Source organism: Conger conger, chromosome 15 (genome assembly GCF_963514075.1).
Source record: "Conger conger chromosome 15, fConCon1.1, whole genome shotgun sequence".
NCBI classification, from domain to species: domain Eukaryota; kingdom Metazoa; phylum Chordata; class Actinopteri; order Anguilliformes; family Congridae; genus Conger; species Conger conger.
The window spans coordinates 4,157,672-4,179,057 of NC_083774.1; the positions used below are offsets into that span (position 1 = coordinate 4,157,672).

General features: G+C 51.1%; 1 protein-coding gene across 1 annotated transcript in view; it reads right to left on the reverse strand.

The window, feature by feature from the left end:
* Window positions 1-21,386, reverse strand: part of LOC133111304 (serine/threonine-protein kinase BRSK2-like) — a 247,753-nt gene that overhangs the window by 99,586 nt on the left and 126,781 nt on the right. Inside the window, exon 2 of the mRNA XM_061221509.1 lies at window positions 13,578-13,672. Coding sequence (XP_061077493.1) covers window positions 13,578-13,672 — 95 coding nt within the window. The remainder of the gene's footprint in view (window positions 1-13,577; window positions 13,673-21,386) is intronic.

Genomic DNA, 21,386 nt, shown 5'->3' on the forward strand with positions numbered 1-21,386 from the left:
GCCATTCATCTCCCACTGCGCTGTGTGGATGACAATCTCTCTCTCTCTCTCTCTCTCTCTCTCTCCATCTCTCTCTCTCTCTCTCCATCTCTCACTCTCTCTCTCTCTCTCCACCCCTCTCTCTCTGCCTCTCCCTCCCTCCCACTCTCTCTCTCTCTCTCTCTCTCCATCTCTCACTCTTTCCATCTCTCTCTCTCTCACTCTCTCTCTCTCTCTCCATCTCTCTCTCTCTCTCTCTCCATCTCTCTCTCTCTCTCTCCATCTCTCACTCTCTCTCTCTCTCCACCCCTCTCTCTCTGCCTCTCCCTCCCTCTCTCTCTCCATCTCTCTCTCTCCACCCCTCTCTCTCTGCCTCTCTCACTCTCTCTCTCCACCCCTCTCTCTCTGCCTCTCTCTCCCTCCCTCTCTCTCTCCATCTCTAACTCTCTCTCTCTACCCCTCTCTCTCTGCCTCTCCCTCCCTCCCTCTCTCTCTCCATCTCTCACTCTCTCCCTCCCCCCCCTCTCTCTCACTCTCACTCTCAATATTACTGCAAGGAAGTAAAATAAAAATTTAGGATTAGCGAGCCAGAGGTCAGGACGGTAATTAAGAAATTACATAATCACATAAACAAACAATCAAACAGAGTGGGAAGGGGGAGACCAGCATTCTGCCGCCTAATGAATAAGGGATCTATGGTAATATAACCCAAGGCACAGTCTGAATGGGGGAGGCGGGAGGGGGTCTCCTTAGTGCTTAGTGGCTTAGTGGCCTCCAGCAATGCCTCCAGCCAGTTTCCCCCATGGGCGGGAGACAGAGCCAGGATAAGGAAGACGGCGCATAATTGGCGAGTTATGGAGAACTAAGGAGGCCTAGCATGGCTCGGTAGTGGCAGACTATGGCTGTAGACTCCCCCTGTGAAAAAGTGCAGCCATTAACCGGAGCGGTGGCTAAGCCCGGGACCACAGGAGCAGGTGAGAGGCAAGGCTACACTCTCAGAAATAAAGGCATGCCTTTCAAAAGCGCTTAAAAAGGTACAAATGCTTGTCGCTGGGGCAGTAGCCTCCAGGTACATAAAATTGTGACCTTAGCCAGCAACATAGAATTAATTTGCTCTGACTATGTACTCATTTCTGCTCATTGTCAAAGAGAACATTACTGCACTTTCAGTGTTTTATCTTTGAAGAACAAAAAGTGCAGGTACAGTTATCTCAGAGAGCGTAGGAGCTTTATCGCTGACGCGGCAAAGACGCGTGTCTCCGGTCAAACACGGTGCGATACCTCCGCTGTTATTCCTCGCTCGCGTTGCGTATTCGCGGCTCCATGTTTTTAAAACATGGGTGGCGCAGCAGGCTAAGACGCGGCAGACTTGCGGTTGCAGTTCGCTGCAGCTGCACACCGGGGACCGGGGTTCGATTCCCGGTCCTGCCAAAAGCCAAGTTTGGCCGGCTCTCGTGGAGCGGTATTAATTGGCTCGTTCCAGAGGAGGGTCTTGGCAGGGTCAGCTGATCGCCGTACAATTAGCGCCTCGGAACCGCGGACACGATTAGAGAGATGAGAAGTCTAGAACAAGGTGTGTCACTCTTCCTCGGTCCACCAGGGGGCAGGGTGCGGACGGTATATCTAACACTAACTCTAATGGGAATAGAGGAGGTACAAATTGGCCACTAAATTGGGAGAAAAAGGGAAAAATGTAATGTAAATAAATAAATGTATTAAATAAACAAAACGTACTGTACGTCGTGTGTCAGGTTTCTCCTTTCTTTAACAGTAACTGACTGTAATCTGGGGCAGTAATCTGGGGCTCCTGGCTTGCTTGCTTGGACTGCTTTGATTAACCCAGGTCCAGCCCAGCCTGCTGCTGTGGTTACCCATAGTCATATTTTGTGGGGAAAAAAAAGAAAAAAAGAAAAAAAGAAAAAAAAGAAAAAAAAGAAGCTTTTTCTTGTGATGGATGATTGCGGTCCGGGAGTCTTATGGTTGCGTGAAATTAGAAAACCTGACCCCAGCGGTTATATTTGAACCTGAATGCAGTGAAGGAAAAGCGATGTTTCCATTTGTGTGTGTGTGTGTGTGTGTGTGTGTGTGTGAGTGTGTGTGTCTGTGTATGTACAGTATATGTGTGTGTACTGTATGCATCGATGCATGTCAGGATTCCACCCCATTTAAGAATTTCTGTTCTGCATAAGGGCAGGCCCTGAACTTCTCTGGGGTGGGGTGTCGGTCAGATGTCTCCGCACAGCATGATGGGATTGCTCGCAGGTTGACCGCACTGCCTGATGAGCATGGCGTGGTCTCTGGGGATTAACTCCCGCCACATTCAGAGGGGCCATGCGGACGGGACTTACTGCACACGCTCCCTCTTCTGACTGCAACCACCTCATCACCCGCACAAACCCATAAAAACTGATTTTGTTTTTCTGAAAGGAACAGGAAGCCTTTTTTTCATTTTGCCTTTTTCATTCTTTACTTCCATTTAAGCACATTTATAATTTTTTTTTAACACATTTATCTGTGAAGTACCTGAGGTTAAGTCAAGCCAAACATCATTTTTAAAGCGTTTTTTCTGCCCCAATACACCTTTCCCACTCTCTGCAGGCAGTGTTTGCACACCGTGGTATGGAATGTGGCAGATGGAGTGCGTATTGATGTCCATTGTTGTCAGACAGGAAGAGGGGTCATGAATAGGCAATGTTGCCACGGCGCCGCACGCTTCCGGAACCCGAGTCACAGGCGTGTCACAATGGAGAGGGACAAAGGAACCGTGGAAACGACATCGCCGTGGAAACATCATCCCCGGGCGTGAAAACGCCTCCACACTCGCTGGTCCCTCTCTCCTGAAGAGAACCAGAGCCTGACTCGACGCGGCTAACGTACAACACTGGCCCTCTGCCACCCCTTTGTGTTCAATGACACAATCATTTATGAATGTAGAATGTCAGGTAGCCATAACCTGACATTGTTCATTCATAAATAACCAATAGAAAATTAATGCAGAGTGAGAGGAACACATGTTTTGTAGTAGTCGTCATATACGCATCAGTTATCTTGGCAGCGCGTGTTATCAAAATTTTAAACCAATAACCAAACGAAAATGACAGCTCTCATACATTTATATAGCTTTCTCACCAACATTACACTTCATGCTTTATAAAGTTGTAATAGCTGTACAATAGCTGATGAATACATAATAGGCAATAGATTTATTCCCTGAGGAAGCTAATGGTTTGCTCTAAGCCGGTCAGTATATCTGGTACACATGTACATGTGTCATGGTATCTCAGAGCACCCAGTAAAAGAGGATGGGACTTTAGTATATATTTTAGTAAACAGGAAAATGTTCTGCAACGCTGAAAATGTACAGTAATCCCTTAAAGGTTGTCCCAGAGACAGTAATGGTGGAGGCGTACCATTGTGAATGTTCCTGCAGTTTTTTTGGTTTGTTGCAGTCAGGCGGAAGCAGGACAGAGTTGCACGTTATCACAGCTTGAACCCTGGTGCATTATGGGGTTTCTGCAGGATTAGAGGTGGGGGGATGGGGGTGACTGTGGAGCTTCAGAATTATGCCAAGGACACATGCCAAGGACACCCACACACACACACACACACTAGAGTAGGTAGGGAGCGGAGAGAGGTGTGAGTGTGGTGTGTGTCTCTGTGTGTGTGTTTGAGCCTGTGTGCCTGTCTGTGTGTGCCTGCGTGTGCATGCCTGTGTGTGTTCTTTTTGTGTGTGTGTGTGTGTGTGTGTGTGTGTGTGAGGTGTGTGTTTGTGTGTTTGTGTGTTTGTGTGTTTGTGTGTGAGATGTGTGTGTGTGTGTGTGATGCTTACTGGGAATGATGGGGAGAGCACGGGTGATTGGTTTTTTGGGGGTGGTGAGGGGAGGGGGGATTTTCGAGTATTTCTGAAACTCGTACCAGTGTGTGCACAGAACCCCTTCAGTATACAATGTGTGTGTGCGCATGCATGCGGAGCAAGAACATACATTTTTGTTCACATTTGTGTGGTTGGTGCACCAACATACCTCTCCATCCCACAAAGGCACACACAGGTACAGACACACACACAATCAAACACACACACACACACACACACACACACACACACACACTAACACACACACACACACACACACAAAATCAAACTCACACATACACATACACACACACACAATCAAACTCTCATACACACACACACACAAACACACACACACAATCAAACTCACTCACACACACACACACAATCAAACACACACACACACACACACACACACACACACACACAAACATACAGACACCACACACACACACACATACAGACACACATATACAGACACCACACACACACACACATACACACACACACCCACCTCACACACACACCCACCCCAACACACCAGCACAAACACACCTCAGGTTCAACAGCGTCAGGCCAACAATATGGGTCTGCGGTGACTCTACGTTCCAGAAGTCTCCACACAGAACCGCGGTTGTGTTTACAAGTGAGCGGCGCCGGCTGAAGGAGGATTCAGATCCTGGCGCTGCCCGACCCACAGCCCGCAGGGAGCCCATCTCTTCAGAACCACGCACCACGCAGTGCCGTTTTGAGAAGTTGCACGCTGCGGAAAGTGTTGTCAGGCCGGGCACAGGTCAAACGAGCAGTTTAATCAGCTCAGACTGGCACTGAGTCAACTCGCACGGACACTCGTTTCAACATTACTGTGTTTTTCGTCTTGTTTGTAAAATAGATTTTAAAAAAGCTTAATTGCAGACCGTGCGGTCGGCCCGTTCCAGAACATTCTGCCAGTTGTGCAGTTCTGGCTGGTCCGGGCGACGCCACACACCACACAGGCTGTCACACACACCTGTCACACACACCTGTGCGGGCGTGACACTGCAGCTTAATGACTGGACGGGGACTCGTCTGCATTAGCATTTAAAAAGGTGACATTTAAACTGGGGGGGATACCAGGTGTGCAGGATCCTGATAGACCCGCATTCATCCCCGAAAAAAAACCGGGAGAGAGAGAGAGAGAGAGAGGACAAAGAGACGGGATGAGAGAAACGCTGACAGGTGCATTTTTCTTTTCTGGCTTTGGTGGCTGGCTTTCAACAATTAGACACGCACGCACCTGAAATAATAATGGCTGTTATCGGGAGGCTGCGACACGGGGACCCACTCTCCCCAGCTTCAGAGCGTTAATAACGGGGGATGGGGGGTGGGCGGTGTTGGGGGGGGGCTGTGGAGCCAGGCCCTCGTTAGCTCTGTCGGCGGAGAAGTGGAGGGTTTCTATTTTTTTCCCCCGGCACTGAAATGCCAGCGATGACTTCATTAGCCCGGGCTGGGGCGGGGGGGGGGGATACTCGGGCGGGGGGGGGGGCGCGTGGCGCGGCGTGAGGGTGGCGTCGGAGCGTGTTCTGAAATGCCAGGGCTCTGATCCGTGTTCGGAGGACAGCGGCGTTCCGCGTCACCTTTACCCCGCTCCACTCCACCGCCGGGAAGCTGCAGGACACCCAGCTAATGGAGTCTGGAGAGAGAGTGTGTGTGTGTGTGTGTCTGTGCCTCTGTGTGTGGCCATGTGTGTGTGTGTGTCTCTGTGTGTGTCTGTGTGTGTGGACATATGGGCATGTGTGTGTGTGGGTGTGTGTGTGTGTGTGTCTGTGTGTATGTGTGTGTGTCTGCAAGTGTGTGTCTGTGGATGTGTGTGCCTCTGCGTGTGGGCATGTGTGTGTGTGTGTTTGTGTATCTGTGTGTCTGTGTGCGCGGGCATGTGTGTGTGTGTGTGTGTGTGTGTGTGTGTCTCAGTGAAGGGCAGAAGGGTAAATGGCAGGGGGAGGGGAGCCCCAATATCCAAGAAGAGGGACAGGGGCCTGAGATAAGGGGACCCCTATACAGGGGACCCCCTGCTCTACATGGGGCCTCCCTGGACTGTGTTTTATAGGAGCATCAGATCCCCGGAGGGAAGACTGGGGGAGTGGGGAGGACTCACGGAGGAAGGGGGCTCACTGCTGCAGTCCAGATTTGTCTGTGTGAGTCCAGAGGGCTGTGATTGGCTGTGTGAGTCCAGAGGGCTGTGATTGGCTGTGTGAGTCCAGAGGGCTGTGATTGGCTGTGTCTGTCCAGAGTGCTGTGATTGGCCGTGTGAGTCCAGAGGGCTGTGATTGGCTGTGTCAGTCCAGAGGGCTGTGATTGGCTGTGTCAGTCCAGAGGGCTGTGATTGGCTGTGTCAGTCCAGAGGGCTGTGAATGTCTGTGTCAGTCCAGAGGGCTGTGATTGGATGTATGAGTCCAGAGGGCTGTGATTGGCTGTATGAGTCCAGAGGGCTGTGATTGGCTGTGTCAGTCCAGAGGGCTGTGATTGGATGTATGAGTCCAGAGGGCTGTGATTGGCTGTATGAGTCCAGAGGGCTGTGATTGGCTGTGTGAGTCCAGAGGGCTGTGATTGGCTGTGTGAGTCCAGAGGGCTGTGATTGGCTGTGTGAGTCCAGAGGGCTGTGATTGGCTGTGTCTGTCCAGAGGGCTGTGATTGGCCGTGTGAGTCCAGAGGGCTGTGATTGGCTGTGTCAGTCCAGAGGGCTGTGATTGGCTGTGTCAGTCCAGAGGGCTGTGAATGTCTGTGTCAGTCCAGAGGGCTGTGAATGTCTGTGTCAGTCCAGAGGGCTGTGATTGGATGTATGAGTCCAGAGGGCTGTGATTGGCTGTATGAGTCCAGAGGGCTGTGATTGGCTGTGTCAGTCCAGAGGGCTGTGATTGGATGTATGAGTCCAGAGGGCTGTGATTGGCTGTGTGAGTCCAGAGGGCTGTGATTGGCTGTATGAGTCCAGAGGGCTGTGATTGGATGTATGAGTCCAGAGGGCTGTGATTGGCTGTATGAGTCCAGAGGGCTGTGATTGGCTGTGTGAGTCCAGAGGGCTGTGATTGGCTGTGTGAGTCCAGAGGGCTGTGATTGGCTGAGGTCAGAGGGCTGTGATTGGCTGTGTCAGTCCAGGAGGGCTGTGAATGTCTGTGTCAGTCGGACTGAGGCGCAGTGACTGTCTGTGTCAGTCCAGAGGGCTGTGATTGGATGTATGAGTCCAGAGGGCTGTGATTGGCTGTATGAGTCAGAGGGCTGTGATTGGCTGTGTCAGTCCAGAGGCTGTGATTGGATGTATGAGTCCAGAGGGCTGTGATTGGCTGTGTGAGTCCAGAGGGCTGTGATTGGCTGTATGAGTCCAGAGGGCTGTGATTGGATGTATGAGTCCAGAGGGCTGTGATTGGCTGTATGAGTCCAGAGGGCTGTGATTGGCTGTGTGAGTCCAGAGGGCTGTGATTGGCTGTGTGAGTCCAGAGGGCTGTGATTGGCTGGGTCAGTCCAGAGGGCTGTGATTGGCTGTGTGAGTCCAGAGGGCTGTGATTGGCTGTGTGAGTCCAGAGGGCTGTGATTGGCTGGGTCAGTCCAGAGGGCTGTGATTGCTGTGTGAGTCCAGGAGGGCTGTGATAGCACTGTGGAGCTAAAGATATGAATACACCCACGGGGGCAGGCATGCAGGCCCGGGCAGCCCACGAGGGCAGCAACACAGAGAGGCTATTTTCAAACCGCCACATCGTCGCGCATTATCATTTATTTGTCCACTTGGCACATTTTATTTTTAGATTCTGTTAACGATGGGGGGGGGGGGGGGGGGGGGGGGGGGGGCGACCTTCGGGAGGGGGGTGAGGGGGTCGTACAGCCAGCCACAGACGCGGGGGAACCTCTCGATCCGATCCGGCCTCCTGTGTGACAGCCGTACGGAGACTCTCCTCTCCTGCTGCACGCGTCTCGAACAGGACGTGCGTTCCTATCAAAATGTCTGCTCAGGCCTCAGTGCAGAGGAAATGTGGCTTCTGCAGGAATGCAACCCCCCCCCCACCCAATACTACCCCACACCCAGCACCCAGAGACTGAGATGAAAGATCTGGCACAGAGGAATACTGGTCACCATGGGGACAGGCACAGCAGGAAACCTGCAGGAAAGCACTCTCCCTCTCTCCCTCTCTCCCCTCTCTCCCTCTCTCCCTCCTCTCCCTCTCTCTCTCTCTCTCTCTCTCTCTCTCTCTCTCCCTCTCTCCTTCACTCTACAGCTCTCTCACTCTCTCCTTCACCTCTCACTCTCCCCCTCTCTCTCTCTCCTCTCCCTCTCTCTCCCTCTACAGCTCTCTCTCCCTATCTATGGCACTTTCACTCACTCTCTCACACACACACACACACACTCTCTCTCTCTCTCTCACACACACATACTCTCTCTCTCTCCCTCTCTCTCCTCTACAGCTCTCTCCTATCTATGGCACTTTCACTCACTCTCTCACACACACACACACACAGACTCTCTCTCTCTCACACACACACACACACACACACACTCTCTCTCTCTCTCTCTCTCTCTCTCACACACACACTCTCTCACACACACACACACACACTCTCTCTCTCTTCTTTTTGCATTCCTCTCTCTCACTCGCCTTGTGCACCGCCACCTCCCCCTCAGGCCCCCATGTCTCTCTCGTTCCTGACAAATATCCCTCTCTCCCCCCTCTATCACTTCATTCCTCTTTTCTACCCACCCTATGCACACCCCCCTCCACACACAGCTCTGTCTCTCTTTGTCTGTTTCTCCAATGTGACTTCTCTCATCCGTGGGACAGCCCTCTCTCCCTCTCTCCCTCCTTCCCCCCCCCTCTCCCTCCCTCCCTCCTTCCCTCTCTCCCATCTGCAGAGCCCCCCACCCCCCCCAGTTGGAGAAGAGATGATCTTCAGAGAGAAGAGAAGTCAGAACAAAGCGCTAAACCACAGGACAGTGGGACGACTCTCAGCACGCGACGCACACGCTGCTGAGCACACAGAACGGCAACAAACACACGACAGGAGATAATCCAGCAGGCAGACCATCCAGCGTTTATAGTGAGGAGGACAAGCCTAATTTCTCCTGAACGCTCTAACACTGTTTCCCCATTAGCACACTGCAGCTGCTCATTAAACGCCCTTAAAAGTAAAACAAAAAGGAAACAAGAACCAACACGCAGGAAGGCCATTTCACAGCCGTCAAGTGAGATCTCCCAGCATCCTCTGCTGTTACTCCCAAAGTCAACTAAGGTTTCAGTGCCATCTCAATCTGTGAGTGGTCTAACAATGGTCAGAATGGTTTTAGAATGGTCTATGAGTGATTTTAGTACGGTCTCAGTATGGTCTAGGAATGGTTTGAGTATGGTATACGAGTAGCCTTAATATGACCTCAGCATTACCTCAGTATGGACAGATCTGACTCACACTTGGCCACATGTTGTCCCAGATTGGCATTAGCAATATGCCCTCGACAGCCAACACACACACACACACACACAACCACACACACACACACACACATTATTATTAAATTACACATCTGATTACTTTATCCATTCCTGGACAGACGCCCTCCTTATAGCTCTCTGCAAAGCCTCACGAGACACAGTGGGAGAAGGTTTAGAAATCAGAAGATTTCCCACTGGTGGCGCCAGACAATGAACAACACTCATCCTTTCTTTATCTACTCCATTTTTAAACGATCATATTTGTATATTTTGCACCAGGGGCAGCAGGAAGCTACAGAACTACAGTTTGGTGGGGGGGGGGGGGTGAGGGTGGGTTTTCAGGGGGAATAGAGTGAGGAGAGGGGTCATTGGGGTTAGATCGATCCCCACAGAGAGCTTCATGTCATCAGACGCGCGGAGACAAATAAAACAAAAGAAGTGGCGGTCTGATCGGTACACGCTGTTCAATTCCTGAAGCAAATCTAAAGAGCATTAACACGTAAACGGGAAAGAAACGGAACTTTCTGGCAGATGAAAATGACAAATACACCCTATAAGTTCTAACACACAATCATGTCTCAGTGCCACGGACATGTATTAAATTACACCGGTTCGGCTAACTATGAGTGTCCCCTGAAAGACAATAACCCTTTATCTGATTATAGCTAACTCCATTTCATATCATTCCAGGGCATATTACAGCAGAAGGTGCAATTATGGTGAACCACTGGATATAGTTCAACTGTAAGAGAAGTAAATCATCCCCCCCCTGTGTGTGTGTCTGTGTTTGTGTGTGTGTGTGTCTGTGTGTTTGTGTGCATGTGTGCGTGGTGTGCGTGTGTGTGCGCGCATATGTATGGGTGTGTGTGTGTGTGTGAGGAGTGAGAGAAGAGAAGAGAACAGAAGAGAGAGAGAAAGAGAGAGAGAGAGAAGGAGAAGGAGAGGGAGAGAGGGAGATAAAGAGAGAGAGGGTGAGGGTGAGAGGAAGAGAAAGAGAGAGAGGGAGAAGGAGAGGGAGAGAAAGAGAGAGAGGGAGAGGGTGAGAGGGATAGAGAGAGGGAGAGGGTGAGAGGGAGAGAGAGAGGGGGGGGAGTGGGAGAGGGAGAGAGAGAGAGGGATAGAGAGGGAGAGGGTGAGAGGGAGCGAGGGAGAGAGAGAGAGAGAGAGAGGTGGGCCAGGTCTGTTTCTTTATTGCCTGCTAAGCTAAAAGAGGATACCTTGGGGTTTACAAAGAACAGAGACATTACTTAATGAGAGTTTCAGCTGTACTGCTCCATTTATTAAGATATTAATAATTAATATTTAGATATTATGGTTTTCAGAAATGAAATTTTTTATTGGACCTTCTGTTCTGTACAGCATTGTAATGGGTTGCACAACAGCCTTACTCTGTGATGTATGGCCTGGCCCTTCATCTTTATTTTATGTGATTATTCCTTTGTTTTCCATATTAAACTGAACTGAGTGAGTGAGTGTGAGTGAGTGAGTGAGTGAGTGAGTGAGTGAGTGAGTGAGTGAGTGAGTGTGTGAATGAGTGAGTGTGAGTGAGTGTGAGTGAGTGAGTGAGTGTGAGTGAGTGAGTGAGTGTGTGAGTGAGTGAGAGTGTGAGTGTGAGTGTGAGTGAGTGTGTGAGTATGTGAGTGTGTGAGTGAGTGAGTGAGTGAGTGAGTGAGTGAGAGTGTGAGTGAGAGTGTGAGTGAGTGTGTGAATGAGTGAGTGTGAGTGAGTGTGAGTGTGTGAGTGAGTGTGAGTGAGTGAGTGAGTGAGTGAGTGAGTGAGTGAGTGTGTGAGTGAGTGAGTGTGTGAGTATGTAAGTGTGTGAGTGAGTGAGTGAGAGTGTGAGTGAGTGTGTGAGTGAGTGTGTGATTGAGTGTGTGATTGAGTGGGTGAGTGTGTGAGTGTGTGACTGACTGAACTGAACGACTGAGTGACAGACTGATGGACAGATCAACTGACTGACTGATTCAGACTGACTCATGGAATGACTAACTGGCAGGACTAGTTGACTGATTGACTGACTGACAGATCTATTGGCTCACTGACAGACGGACTGACAGACGGACTGACTGACTGACTGACTGACTGACTAACTGACTTACTAACTGACTGACGGATTGACTGACAGCTGGATTCTCCAGGAGGAAGTGTGTGTTGTGTGCTGAGAGCACAGCTGATACGTTTGACCTCTCCGTCACACCACACACGATTTATCCCTCACACAAGAAGCATCCATCCACAGAACCTTTCCCACCCTCAATCTCTCAGTCCATCTGTTAGTCCTCTCATCCTCTTCCCCTCCCTTTCATCCTTCTCTTCCTCGGCCTAATCTTCTGTCCATTCTCTGGGAGCAGGACAGCACATGTCAGTCTGTATCCAGTGAGAGTCTGAGAGAGGAACATGGCTCATTTACAGTAGGGCTGTGTTCTCCCCCCAGGGGCCTGACCTGCATGTCTCTGGACTACGGGAGGAAACCGGAGTACCCGGAGGAACCCCACGCAGGCACAGGAGAACTCCACACACTCCACAATGAGCAGTCCCGGTCGGGGTTCAAACCCAGGTCCTCCCTGCTGTGAGGCGACAGGGCTATCCACTGCACCACCGTGCTGCCAACACTGCATTACTGTACATCATAGCCAGTCTGAAAACAACCCATAAACACCCTGTCTGGGAAAAAACGCCAATAAAAACACATCCATAAAACCTTCCATAAACTCCCTCCCATCCTGACATCTGACCTTCAATACCCCAGTTTAACAAAATCCACCTGGAAAGCACCCAAAACAATCCCTTTGTCTGATAAAAAAAAAAAAACCTCATAAACGCTTAGACTAACACCCTGCATTAAAATAATAACCCATAAACACCCCTTCTGAAAAGTCCCTGGAGGAGACGAGCTTTCCCTAAACACAAAAGACGTCACGAACCGCAGAGCCTCGAGCCCTGGGCGGCGACAGGCAGATCTGGACAGCGTCCCCGGATTGGGAGAGTAATAACCGCGGGGGGTGAAAAGCGTAATAACCGCGTCGCGGTTAATCTGTTTTACGTCAGCGGACAATCCCCGCCGCGGTCGCCGAACGCGTCACGGCGCGAAGGCTTCGCGTCGCGATTCCCGCTATCACGACCACACGCAGCGGCGCGGGCTGAGGCTTTCCAGAATGCAGTGCGCTGGTCCTATCACACGGGGGAGGGAGGGAGGGAGTCCCAGCCTCAGCCTGTCTGTGTGGTAAGAGCTCCTGTTCTAATCGCGACCCCACATTCAGTGGCTTATTTTCCCCCCGCAGGCATTAGCTTAGCATTAGCTTAGCGTTAGTTTAGCATTAGCTTAGCGTTAGTTTAGCATTAGCTTAGCGTTAGCTTAGCATTAGCATGCTACAGTGCATTAAATCCCACCCACACTGCACTCACACAGGTAGGCTGGGGCTGGTGGGGGAAGCTCAAGTGTGGGAACGAATACTCAGCGAAGCCAACTGTCCGATTACTTCTGGTCCCTTAAAATGGGGGGGGGGGGGCTATGTCGAGGTAATCACCCAGTGTGCATGTTAATACCTTAAAATTAAAGTTGACAAGTCTGCCGTTTTAGGTCATATCCATCGTTTCATTTCATATCCAATGTGTTGGGAGTACAGAGGCAAAAGAACAGAAGTTGGACCACCGGCCAAATAGTCACGGACCGCACCGTGTATATATGAATGTCAAGGTTTAGACAAAGCGAACGCGACTCTAGTTCCGCTGAGGCAGAACTTTCCAGAATAACCCGCAGTGCAGGTGCTGAGGTCTCAGGTGCAGCAGCAGTGACTGACAGAGTGAGCTCTGTGAGGGTTAAGGCTGTCAGACCCAGGGCTCAGCTTTCCAGCCATTAGCGTCGCCAATTCATATGAAGTCGCCCTCCGCTGATACCTGCAGCGTATTTTTGCTCAAAAAGCCAATTTTCCCATTCGTGTTTGACAGCAAATAAAAATATTTCCACTCATCGACTGATGCTCAATTTGCGCTCCATTGATTCCCCCCCCCCCCCCCCGAAGCACACTGACAACGATACAGATGTTTTTTTTATTTCCCAAAAAATTATTTCGCCCTCATGGCCGATTTTCATTGGTTCACCCATCTGAGGCATGTCATTTAGCCGGCGTTTCCTCGTGGGGCATGTGACCAGGCATGTGACCAGGCATGTGGACCGACGCCACAACTGAACACGAGCAGTGATGAGAACGTGTTGCCCGGTGTGGTCGACGTTTTCCCCCATTGGTTCCTATTGGTGTCGCTGTCTCTACACATAACACAACACAGAGTCTTACCTTCATGAGCACGGACTCGCTGAGCTTCTCCCTGTTCACGATCTTTATGGCCACTTTCTGGCAGGTGACACAGTGGACTCCCAGCTTTACCAGGCCTGAAACAAAAACCAGAGAAGAAGAGTTCACACCAATCGCTCTCTCTCTCAATCTTTTTAACTACGACAGCAAGAGAGGGACCTAACTGCCATGTTAAAAGGCTTCAGCAACCATGTCTGCTTGCGTGTTAACAGACACACACACACACACACACACACACACGCATGTACACATGCACGCACAGTCAGGTAGAGCATGCGAAACACATTACACTATTTGGCACCGTTATGACTAAAGCCAAATCACTGTTTCTACAAACCACAATAATTTTCCATGCCAATTCCAATTTACTTCTCTGTGGACAATTCATTTTACCCATAGAAAAAAAGTACAGTACACAGCAAATCCTGTGGTATACCAGGTCTACCAGTGTGAAAAAACTTCAGGAGGAATATAACTCTGCCCATGACAACATCAATCGATTGTCATAATTAGTTGATGGAAAGTGAAAATGCATTTTTCCCGCCCTTTTAGAGGCAACCAGGCCCCTGTGCATGCTGGGATGGGATCTGCTTCATTAACCCTTCAAGGTATGAGGTCACAAATATGTGATCAGAATGTCCTGAACTGAACATTCTAATGCAGATGAAAGAATCACTACTGGTGAATGAAAGTAACAGAGTTCTAGAACACAAACTCGGGTGGGGTTCTAGAACTTTGGAGAGGAAAAAAAAAACCTGGAAAAAAACCTTCTCTTCACAGGGTTAATGGATTAGCCACCCCAATGTGGTAACCTCTGCCTGGCAGGACTTGAGTATTCAGTGAACTACCTGTGCCGTGTCTTCCTAAGTGGCACTCCTGTTTAAAACTGTTTTTTCGGGTCCAGCTGCAGAGAATCAAACCTGCAATCTCGCGGTTAACTCGAGTCTGAGGTCCTGAATGTGGCACTCACGCTCCACGCCGTAATCACAGAGCACGGGAGAACGACGGAAAGCGATCCAATCAGGCGAGGGGAGGAACACGCTACACGCTTAAAAACTTTCTTTGCAAACTCCCCCCCCCGGCAATCCGCTAACATGCACGCGCCATCCCCATGGCGACAGGAGAGGCGTAAAACTTAATCTCTCAAGGTTAATGTCGTCGGGTGGATAAACACAAGCGCCAAAACCCACAAATCCACGCTTCAAATCCCCAAATAGGTACATTTTGTTTTGTCATTACAGAGAAAATGGATAAACGTCTCCCCTCCACCAGGAGAGTAAATCCATTCCCCGCCACGAATCAAACCCTTGAGCCTGGAGGAATCCCACAGTTTTATCTTCACTCAAATACATATTTCAACGTGGGCATAAATATCAATATTTCACGGCTGATGTGCCCGGTGGTTTCCCCCTGGGGGGCGGAGGAGAGGGGGGTCGTGAATCTGGCGGACGGGGGGAGTAAAACCCTGTCGTTTTTAAAAGCCCCCGCTGCCTCACCTCTCCCGTTTTACGAGTGGAGATGAGATCGCCCGCATAACCCCCCCCCGTGATCCCCGGGGCGTCGACGCTTCCATCGTCACGGCGATGCTGGGTCCTGTACGCGAGTGAGCGGGAGAGAGAGAGAGAGAGAGAGAGAGAAAGAGAGAGAGAGAGAGAAAGAGAGAGTGAGAGAGAGAGAGAAAGAGAGAATGAGAGTGAGCAGGCGAGTGAGTGCGAGCAAGAGAGCGAGCAAGAGTGAGAGAGAAAGAGAAAGGGAGAGAGAGAGCGAGCAAGGGAGAGAGAGAGAGCAAGAGAGAGAGAAAGCGAGTGAGTGAGAGAGAAAGCGAGTGAGTGAGAGAGAAAGCGAGTGAGTGAGAGAGAAAGAGAGAGTGGCCCTCATACCGGCGCTCAGCGAGGCTCCAGCACGCCCGTGTCGGATAATCAGCCCCTCAGCCCAGCCTAACTGCCCCAGACAAACGCACGCCACAACAAAGGGCAACAGCGGGGGTAAAATGTGCCTCTGGATTCCGCACGACGAGACGAGGCACAACAGCCTGCAGCTCAGAGCGAATAAAGAGGGAGAGGCTTTCACCACACGTCTGCACTGCTGCTGTAAAACTAAACAAACAGGCAAAAGATGGCAGTGAGGAAATGTTGGGGGGAGGGAGGGGGGCTGTACAGTATTCATCCGCTATAGGAGCTGGGGGGGGGGGGGGTTACTCAGGCAACAGGGCGCAGACAATGAAACACCTGAAGAAGAGTCATTCAGGGGGGCTCAGCTGTGAACTAGGCCCGGGGGGCAGCCTGGAGCCTAGTGGCTAAGGCACATGACTGGGACGCAGAAGGTTGGTGGTTCAAGCCCCGGTGTAGCTATTACGGACATGGGCAGCTATTGGGACTTAGAGAATGCCCTTAACCCACATTCCTCCAGGGGGGATTGTCCCCTGCTCGGTCTAATGAACGATAAGTTGCTTTGGATATAAGCGTCAGATAAATAACTGTAACAATAAAATCATGGTGTTCAGCAAGGAAAGGAGTCACAGATCTGTAGGTGTGCCTTTATGATCAGATAAATGAACCGTGAACGCCTGTTCCCTGGCCTGTCCCCATTTCAGACGCAGAGAGAGAGAGAGAGTGTGTGTTTCAGACGCAGAGAGAGTGTGTGTGTTTCAGACGCAGAGAGAGAGTGTGTGTGTTTCAGACGCAGAGAGAGAGAGTGTGTGTTTCAGACGCAGAGAGAGAGAGAGTGTGTGTTTCAGACGCAGAGAGAGAGAGAGTGTGTGTTTCAGACGCAGAGAGAGAGAGAGTGTGTGTTTCAGACGCAGAGAGAGAGAGAGTGTGTGTTTCAGACGCAGAGAGAGAGAGTGTGTTTCAGACGCAGAGAGAGAGAGTGTGTTTCAGACGCAGAGAGAGTGTGTTTCAGACGCAGAGAGAGAGAGTGTGTGTTTCAGACGCAGAGAGAGAGAGTGTGTGTTTCAGACGCAGAGAGAGAGAGTGTGTGTTTCAGACGCAGAGAGAGAGAGTGTGTTTCAGACGCAGAGAGAGAGAGTGTGTGTTTCAGACGCAGAGAGAGAGAGTGTGTTTCAGACGCAGAGAGAGAGAGAGTGTGTTTCAGACGCAGAGAGAGAGAGAGTGTGTTTCAGACGCAGAGAGAGAGAGTGTGTGTTTCAGACGCAGAGAGAGAGAGTGTGTTTCAGACGCAGAGAGAGAGAGTGTGTGTTTCAGACGCAGAGAGAGAGAGTGTGTTTCAGACGCAGAGAGAGTGTGTTTCAGACGCAGAGAGAGAGAGTGTGTGTTTCAGACGCAGAGAGAGAGAGTGTGTGTTTCAGACGCAGAGAGAGAGAGAGAGTGTGTTTCAGACGCAGAGAGAGAGAGTGTGTGTTTCAGACGCAGAGAGAGAGAGTGTGTTTGTGCTGGTGCTCTCACGGGGCTCAGCTCAGAGACTGAGCAGCAGTGGGTGTGTTAATCGAGTCAGAGCACTGCTGTCTGAACCAGAGGACACACTGACATACACAGTCAGACACGTACGTACCCCCCCCCACACACACACACACACACACACCAGCACTTTCATACACACATATACGCGAACACGGATGTGCTCATGCTCACACACACACTCACTCACTCACTCGCACACACAGTACACACACACACACACACACACATACAGACTGACTGACTGACTGACTGACTGACTGACTGACACACACACACACACACATACACACAGACTGACTCACTCACACATACAGTACACACACACACACACACACACACACACACACACTGACTCACTCACTCACACACACAGTACACACACACACACACACACATACTGACTGACTCACTCACTCACTCACTCACTCACTCACACACACATACATACACACAGACTGACTCACTCACACATACAGTACACACACACACACACACACACACACACACACACACACACACAAACAGACCGTGACAAACGCAGCGGTAGTCAGAAACAGACACTCACGCACAATCTGCCCGGGGACCGAGGCACACTCCAGCTAATCACATCTGATGAAGGAGACGCGGCGGCCATCTTGTGCCCGTCAGAGCGGTCCCGCGTTCCCCCCCAGAGAGCGGCAGCAGCAGCCGGTGAGCGCGGCTGACGGACAGGTGGATCAGTTCTCACCGAATCCCAGGCCTGGGCTCCGGGGCCCGCAGAGCCGCTCTGTCGTCTCAAACGCTGGGGGGCCGGCGCTGGAGAGCGCAGTCATTACGGCTCGGTGTGGGGACACGCTCGCCCTGTCACATTCTACCGCACGCAGCACCCCTATTCCGCTGAGGAATGGACTGCCCTGATCCCCTCCAAAAGGACAGAAATTGGAACACACCATTCCCTCCGAGGGTGAGCATATTTCCTCAGGTTTGGCTGAGGGCCGGGTAAGACCAAAAGGTCTATATTTTCCTTCTGTATCAATTTCACCAAGGGCTGGAAGTATACAGGCAGGGTATTATAGAACACACACACACACAAATATACACACACACACACACAGGCATGCGCACACACACATGTACAGGCACTTGCGCACACCCAAATACTGTACATGCATACACACGCACACGCAGGCACACGCAGGCACACGCACACGCACACGCACACACACACAGATACACGCACATGCAGGGACACATACACACGCAGGCACACACACACACACGCACACACATAGGTGTGCAGGCACACACACACACACACACACTGTGCTGACCCGCACTTGCCACACCACTGAATCAGAAACTGTATTGATTTCTCGTCCTCCCCTGCCTCCTCCCCTGTTTTTAATCAATACCTGAAGAAGCTCGTCCATCCAGGATGGTGTCAAAATAATCACAGGACCGGAGCCCACGGGCAGGAGAGGTCAGCAGCCGGCCATCAGACACCCAACACGGCCCTTTACCGCACCCCCGCCGCCCAAACCACGGCTAATTAACCAGCAGCTAGGGACCTGCTCCGGCTCAACACCGTTTTCCACAAAGCAGCGCATCCCAGCAAGGTGCACAGAGATCCTTTAGAGTAGAAAGAGATATCTGGCACAGGAAACTCCCTAAGAGTGTTAACACAGTGGGAAGCCAAACCAGGAAGCCAGGCAGAGTGTCTGGTCTGGAAGATCTGTCTGCGTGCCCATAATGTCTTGAGCCATCGTAGCCCAGGTAATCCTCACAGAGAGAGAGGAACAGAGTGCACCCCCCCGCCCCCCGTGACTCCCTACCCTACTCAAAATGTGCCTCCCAATCACTCCTGCAGTTGGACAGATTGATGGCTGCCACGTTTGCAGACTTGGAGAGACCCCCCCCCCCCCCTCACACAAGCACACAAGCACCAGCACACACACACACACACATACGCACACACACACATGCACACACGCGCGCACACACACACACACACAGACACACACACACACACACACATGCACACATGCGAACACACACACACACACAGACACACACACACACACGTGCACACATGCGAACACACACACACACCTCCCCACACACAGACATGTGCAACCCCCCCCCCCCCCCCTACACACACACACACAAACAAATACATGCATACAGACAGACACAGACACACACACACACACACACACTCATACACACACGCTCACACACACACACACACACACACAGACACACACACACACACACACACACACACAGACACACACACACACAGACACACAGACACACAGACACACACACACACACACAGACACACACACACACCCTCAGGCTCTCTCCCTCTCCTCTCCATGTCGGGGGCCCCGATCAGCAGGCCCGTTTCCACGGTGATCAGAGCTCCTCGGCTGGGCTCCGATTCGCCGGTCTGCGGGGGGGATCGCAGAGGCCTAACCCACACACCGATCCCACCCTGCGCCCCCCCCCCCCTCCTTCACAGTGTCTCCGTCTGAAGCCTCAACGCGCTAACCAGAGAGAGGTGCGGCATAATCGCTGCGCAGCTCGCTGATCAGTACATAAAACTCATCACGGGAGAAAAAAATCAATCCAATCAGGTGGGCTGCGGCCTCCGGTGGCTACGCTAGCGGCTGGCTGGCACTAGCCAGGCCCATCACCGCGTCGCTAATCTGCACTGACATTTAGCAACACAAAGCCCCCAGTTCCTGGCACAATGCCCCCCCCCCCCCGTTCCTGGCAAAGTGCCCCCATTTCTGTCTCGCCAAGACAAGAGGGAAAGGCAGAGGGAGTGAGAGGAGCTTGGGCCAAGAAGTCTGCGTTTCTGGAAAATTCAGAGGAAGGTGGCCACGAGAGGGAGGGGCCTGACCTTTGAGCGTGGGGACAGAAAATGAAAATTGCCCAAATTCTCAACAGGCTCTGAGGGCTGCCGTCTCTCACGCTTTTCGCCCGTGGGACACACACTTTCAGGCGGCCCAAACACACCTCGCGAAACAAATAAAAAGGGTGGAACTCAAAACAAAACCACTTGCTCACAGGATGAATGATTTGTTGTGATTGGTCCATAAACATTAGGAGATTGTTAATTGGCTACCGATCCCCCACGCCACAATGCAGTAAGTCTGAACTCCAGCCAGCTGAACAACATTGGCAACAACGCAGGGCTCTGCAGTTTGTCTATAACTGTAACCAAAATGAAATCATATGCTTCTGCGGTTTCTCATATACAGCACAGAACTGTTCATCAATAAACGAGTTCATGAACAGGGCAAGAACAGCACAGTCCAATTACGGTATATTAATATCAGAGCAAGGCAACCGGGTGATATTATTTGAACAATGACAGAAAGCAATTGTAACAACAACTGAAGCAAATCTCGTGTTGTGTCTCTGTGCTTGTTTCAAAAGTAATGGTGAAGTCCTGGATTCTCTCAAGGAAAGAAACAACAACACACACACTTATATAGCACACACACACATACGATGAAGAAAGTCTTAATTCTGTTCAGAAAACCACTCTCTCTCTCACACACACACACACACACACACAAGATGAACAGATGCGATTTGTTCAGGGATTCGAGCACGGCTTTCAAGCGTCCCAGCTATATGACCCGTGAGGAGGGTCTAGTTTCTGTTCAGAAACCACTCACACTGTTTACCAGAGGACTCCCAAGGGTCGACAGCAACCCTGCGCTATCAGGCACTACGAGGGATGCCTCTCTCCCAGTCTGTCTCTCTCCATCTCTCTCTCTCTCTCTCTCTCTCTCTCTCTCTCTCTCTCTCTCTCTCTCCATCTCTCTCTCTCTCTCTCTCTCTCTCTCTCTCTCTCCACACACACACACACACACACACACACACACTCCCTCCTCCTCTCTCTCTCTCTCACACACACAGCAGAGTGATCAGGCACTAGGAGGGACGCCCGTGGAGAGCTCTCTCCTGCAGCGAGAGGCACCAGCCGGGGGCCTCCCATCCCGGCCCATCGACCCGCCGCACCAGAACCCCCCCCCCACACTGTAAACGTCACAAAATGGCCGCCCAGCTCGGGCCCGAGCAACAACACAATCACCGTCCGACACATTATCACTTTTTTGTTGTTGGTTGTTTTTGCGATTGTTTTCAGGCAGGAAGTCTACGGATGAGTAGGGAAGGGCAGAGACATGTGCCGTTCCCTTTTTCCCCACAGAACTGCTGCTCACTGGATGTTTTCTGTTTTTCACACCATTCTCTGCAAACTCTAGTGACCGCTGTGCGTGAAAATTGCCAGGAGATCAGCAGTTCCTCAGATAATCAAGCCACCCTGTCTGGCACCAACAATCATTCCATGGTCAAAGTCACTTAGATCATATTT